This window comes from Chrysochloris asiatica, unplaced genomic scaffold (genome assembly GCF_000296735.1).
Source record: "Chrysochloris asiatica unplaced genomic scaffold, ChrAsi1.0 scaffold00098, whole genome shotgun sequence".
Taxonomy (NCBI): domain Eukaryota; kingdom Metazoa; phylum Chordata; class Mammalia; order Afrosoricida; family Chrysochloridae; genus Chrysochloris; species Chrysochloris asiatica.
This window is the reverse complement of record NW_006408616.1, coordinates 8854896-8860669: the sequence shown is the minus strand read 5'-3', so window position 1 is coordinate 8860669 and position 5774 is coordinate 8854896. Positions and strand designations below refer to the sequence as shown.

The following is a 5774-nucleotide window of genomic DNA, read 5'->3' as shown; positions in this document are numbered from 1 at the left end:
CACTTAGAAGAATGTAAGGAGAGAAACAGTCAAAGATGTATGGAGATGGATAATTACTGCTGAGCTATTTATTAAAAAACAACAACAAAAAAAAACAACAACACCTGAATGGCTATTAATAAGAAAGTGGTTAAAAATTACAGAATAGCCATAATTTGGTTTATTGTATGCCAGGGTGACAAAACCATTTAAATTCCAACAATTAATATGATACACACACACACATCCACATATACATATATGAGAGGACATAAAAAATTGTGGAAAAATGGAACTGAAAGATAATGGAATTTTTCCATAAGCTGCTGTAAGTTCCCTCATATATGTATGTATATGTGGGTAAGTATGTATGTGTATAAATACAAAGAATACAGTGAAATCTGCCAGAATGTTTTAATAGTGGTTATCTCTGTCTCCAGATGGTAGGATGCAAGTATATTATATATTTCGATCTTTATACCTTTCTATAGGTTTAAAAATTTTATACAACAATCACTTCTTTCACAATGTAAGAAATAATAATGGTTCTTGAACAGTAGACAGACTGAGGATGAGAGGCATCAGGTGGACATGCTCAGTAAGGCTCATTAGTAAATAGTTACATCGCGAAATAGAGTTTTAAAGGGAGGTCTTTACCTCCGCAGCCCTTCATTGAAAAATGCAAAAATAGGATGAAGTTCTATCCAAATAGAAAAAGGAACAGATGTTATTGTTTGAGTAACATGACTTTCTCATTTCTTCTCTTCCACTATTTTCTTTTTTCTTCTTCTGAAAGATGAGGGAGCTCTTGAATTCCATGGCATACTCATCCTCCAGCAGTGACAGTATTGACAAAGAGGACAGCAACTCGGAATCCAACCTGAGCCTCTCTGTGGGCTATTTCCCCAGTGAGGATGCTTTTTATGTAGATACAACTCCCTATGAAGACATGCTCTCTGAGAGTCCTTCAGCTCACTTCCTTCCTCCTGCCCAAGGGATGTGGAGGACTGAAAGTGTACTGAGAACCATTAGGAGACAAGACCAAAGCCAAGATACACCAGAGCAGTATTGCAAACTAAGCATCACCCTGGCCTGGGATGTTGATGTGGGCTCTAACATTTCAGAATCGATAGCTATGTGGGATCTAAACAGACACAACCGATGGATGGGAAAATACCCAGAAAAGAAGACAGAAATGACTCTCAGCAAACTGAATGGTCTTGTGAAAAACCTTGAGAAATTTATAGAAAATCAGAAAGATGATACAGACAGTGAGTTTATTTCCGATGAATCTACTCAGAAGGCAGATTTCCAGCTATCCAGCAGCTCCCCACCAGGTATGACTCAGACCAGTCCTCAGAAACACAGTACTTGTCAAGACTTGACCAACTTCAAACCACCGGAAAATAAAGATGTCACCCAGTTTCCACCGACTCCTCTAAGACTTCAGGAACTTCATGAAATCACTGAGGTGAGAAGTTAGATATACCTCGAAAGAGAGTATGGGTTTGGTGGGGGCAGGTGGGAACCTATGGAGCATTAGTATCTGATAAGAAGTTGAGACAGGCCCCTAGATCTAACCCCCCACATGGTTAGGAAGGGTGGAAGGAGAGCAGCAAGGAAAAGAGCCAAGGGGGAGGAAATGGGGAAAGAACGAGAACTGAGCAAGGGAAGAGGGTAGGAAAGCAATGAAACAGGCTAACATTTACAACCTACAAAAAATATCAGATGCATATTTTTAAGTCTTAGCAAATACTTAAAGTTTGTACTAAGTTGTGCTATTTTTGGTAAAAAGGATCTGAGTTCCAAAACTGTGTAAAAAATTGACACCCTTCTAGGTTGTTGTTGTTAAGTACCATCAAGTCAATGCCGACTCACAGCGACCCTGCTCAAGGTTTCTGAGGAGCAGCTGGTGGGTTTGAACCATGCGACGACCTTGCGGTTCTCATTGCAGTGCTGATGCCATACTAGGAGTCTTGTCTAGGTTACATGTATCTAACTCATCATTTGTTTTCTTGATAGATAAGCCAGACAACTGGTAACCAAAAGGCAAGTACTTTAGAAACCTCTTCAAATTCATCAGGTCAGGCAGAGAAGAAGGACAATCCTTCCAATACACAAACCTTATCCTGTCTAAACTTTGGGTGGGTCTTCCGCTGGCTGAGGCGGCAAGTGTTGTCCTCACTGCTGGGGAGAGACCACCCTGAGAAGGCCACCATCAGCCCCCGTTGGGTGGCACTGAAGGAAAGGATCTCTCACAGAAGCATGAGAATTCAACCTCAAGAATGCCTCCATTTAGTACACCCCATACATCACCAGCTTTCTTAAGTTTGTGACAGCTTGTTATATAATTGCTACCATTTTATTTTTTTAAATAAATAAAACAGATATCCTTATGAAACATGCCTTCCTCCTCTTGTTTACCATCTTTACTGAGGATGAGTACATACATAATTCTAGAAGACTGAAATATATTCTCGTGGAATTTTAAGCAGTATTATTCTTCCTAATTTTTTAAAAGTGGTATTTCATCCTATTTTGACTATTTTATGTATTTTAACCTCTTTTATCATTCACTCAAATCCAGTTTTCACAAGGTAGCAACAGAGCCAATGTAGCAATGTGGCTAAGATGGAACTTCTGGAAGCCAGTGAACATGGAGGCTCATGTTTCGTAAGGCACTTCGGAAGTGACTTTCAATCGATAGTGTTTTGAGAGTTTGTTTGGACTACAGTCTTGATAGTCCTAGGAGTAGACTGGTTTTTACATGTGTTGTCTGGGCTAGAAGGTGGCCCTCTTTAGAGAAATGTGAAGACTGAGAATGCTACTTAAACTTATTTTTTTTTTTTTCTGTTTTTTTTTTTTTTTTTGCTGTCTAGTCAATTCTGACTCACAGAAACCCTACAGAGCAGAGAACTGCTCCATAGGATTTTTTTCTTTTTAATGTTTTATTGTGAATTATGTGATAGTTTCCATGGAAGAACATTAATTTTACATTCATTGCCATGGTTACAATCCCCTGCATGCATCATCAACCAACCAAAGGGTATACACTACAAGCCTGCACTCCAGTCGTCAGCACACAGCAGCCCCTCTCCCTCTCTGGATCTAAAAGCCCCAGCTGCTCCATCTCTCCACATCATCATCTCTGTCTCCCTCTCTGGCATCACTACTTCTCTGGGTGGGGTCTCACTCTCCGTTCTTATCCGTTGATGGTCCCAGAGACCTCTGCTCCTAGACTGGAAAGTTAATCACTCCCCTCCTTGCTCTAAAATGTCTACCTTTACATTTCCAACCCTCACAATCAGTCCTGATAACAATTATTCACTATGGTATCACAAGAGACCGATCTGCATTTCATTTCATCAGCCTCGCCTAGACAGAATGGGTACTAATCACTGGAGATTCTACCTTCCTTCGTGCCCTCTGGATCTAGGTTCCCTCTTGAAAGCTTGTAAGCCACTCACTTCTTGCCTTTGTAGCCCCACCCTCAGGCCCCATTTTGGGTAGCCAATTTCCAAGTTGCCCATCCCTGTCTACTCTGTGTGTGGAGGGGGTGGGACTGATCCTTGCTGTAAGGATTTGTTCCCTTTTTTGAGCTACTACATCCGTAGGTGTAGGTCAAGTTCATCAAGTTGTATCAGATTACTCTTTTGTTCTTCTTTCTTCTAGCTGAGCTCTGATCATCCAGCCATTGAAGCCAGGTCAAGTGGGTATTATCTGCAAGTGTGGGTGTTCTTGTGCATATGCCCTCTCTTCTTATCAGCTGGACGCTTAACTCTATACTCTAGTCCTCTGTGGCTATGTCACTGACTCTGGGCCCAAGAGTCCCCAGGTCTTGCCACACTGCTGACCAACCAGGTCTCCACCCGGGTTCAAAGAAGTCTGTTGAACATTGTAGGGCTTAGCTTGCCGCTTCATTGCTATTTTTCCCTCACTTCCCCTTATCGGTGATGAAAGTGGTCACCAATCAGAGCGTGTATTCCCAGAGTCTTAGTCTTGGAAGGGGGTTTGCACTAAGAGGAACCGACCACTTGTCTTGATGTCTCCTGGGCAAGCAACTTGTTTGTTCTTGTAGTAACAGTCGGTCTGCCTCTATTGTTTTGATTTTTTTCCTGTTGGTCTTTCTTTCAAGAAGTATCTTCTGTTCTTCTAGCTGCTCCAGGCTGGTCTACTCGTCCTTTCAAGTGGAAATTTCCCATCTCTGAAGATCTGGATGTGGTTCATACTTAAACTCTTGAAGCCTAACTTTCCTTATCCATAAGACAGGAAAGATAATAATCTACACCTTTCATAGACTTCTTATGAAAATGAGATAAAGCACTTGATAAATTCCATTATTCATCCTCCTGAAGACCTCCCCAGGGATATTCAAGAGGTTTTAAGAGTCACCTCTCATTCAGATATTTCACACAAAGTAGTAGGATTTCTAAGGAGCTCTGGTAGCGTAGTGGTTATGAACTGGGCTGCGAACCTCAAGGTCAGCAGTTCAAAACTACCAGCTGTTCCACAGAAGAAACATGAAGCTTTCTGCTCCCGTAAAGATTTACAGCCTCGGAAACCCTGTGCAGGGTCACTATGAGTCAGAACCGACTCCATGGCACATAGCCACCACCAACAGTAGGATATCTGACATGTTTTTGCTTATTGTTCAGTTTTGTTTAAACCTGCTTAACAGCTCTGAACTTGTCTCTAAGCTTCAAGCAATATACTTACTAAATCTTTACCATAAAGTGGGCTTTAAATACTTTTTGGGGTTAAGTGTTATGCTACTTCAAAGAAAAGTGAGACAAAAAATAGGAAATAGGAAAGGGCTTCAAAGAGTTTGTGGAAAATGCAATTAAAAGGTAATGGAATTTTTTCCAAGAACTTTTTGAAGTCCTGTCATATTTCAGTACCGTTCTCATTCATTATAATGGAAAATATCCTTTGAAGTTACCAGCTGCATGCCAAGCTTTGTGCCACACACGGTACAGGGTTTGTCTATATATCAAAAAGACAAAGAATAATAGATGTGGACAATGAAAGATAATGGCTTAGCTGTAACCATAAACCTCTCATAGAATTATCAGCACCGATGGTGCTGTGGGTTAGGTTTGGGCTGCTAACTGCAAGACTGAGAGTTCAAACTCATCAGCTTCTCAGCAGGAGAAAGAATAAGGCTGTCTGCTCTGAAAAGATTTAGTCTCAGAAAGTCTCCACAGAGTCATTATGAGTCAGAATCTATGAGATAGCAGTGGTTTGGGTTTTGGTTCGTAAAATCATTGTAATTGCCATATCACAGGCTGTTATTAAGTGCTGTCGAGTTGGTTCCAACTCATGGTGACCATGTACAGGGTTTCCAAGGAGTGACTGGTGGGTTTGAACCATCTCAGTTTGTCATACTGAGGTGGCTTGTGTGTTGTTGTGATGTTGAAAGCTAAGTGATAGGTATTGGAAATACCAGCAGGGTCACACATGGTGGACTGGTTTCAGATGAGCTTCCAGACCAAGAGCGACTAGGAAGACAGAGAGGCAGCTTACTTTGTTTAGCCACTGAAAGCCTCATGAATAGCAGCAGAACACTAGAGCTGCCTCCTCAAAGGAGAGTTGACCAAAATGGCGTGAATGGAATAAAGCTTCTTGGACCTCCGTTTGCTAATGGGACACAATTCAGAATGAGGAAAAGCTGCTTCAAATATCTATTAATAATCAGACCATGGAATGTACAAAATACGAATCTAGGAAAATTGGTAGTTGTCAAAAATGAAACAGAACACGTAATAATCGATAGCCTAAGTATTAATGAGCTAACC

General features: G+C 41.1%; 1 protein-coding gene across 1 annotated transcript; it reads left to right on the top strand.

The window, feature by feature from the left end:
• Positions 1 to 796: 796 nt before the first annotated feature.
• LOC102821956 (uncharacterized protein C12orf71 homolog) lies at positions 797 to 2307 on the top strand. The gene is made up of 2 exons (XM_006866984.1): positions 797 to 1450; positions 2002 to 2307. Exons 1-2 carry the CDS (start codon positions 797 to 799, stop codon positions 2305 to 2307), a joined length of 960 nt encoding a protein of 319 aa, XP_006867046.1.
• Positions 2308 to 5774: the final 3467 nt, after the last annotated feature.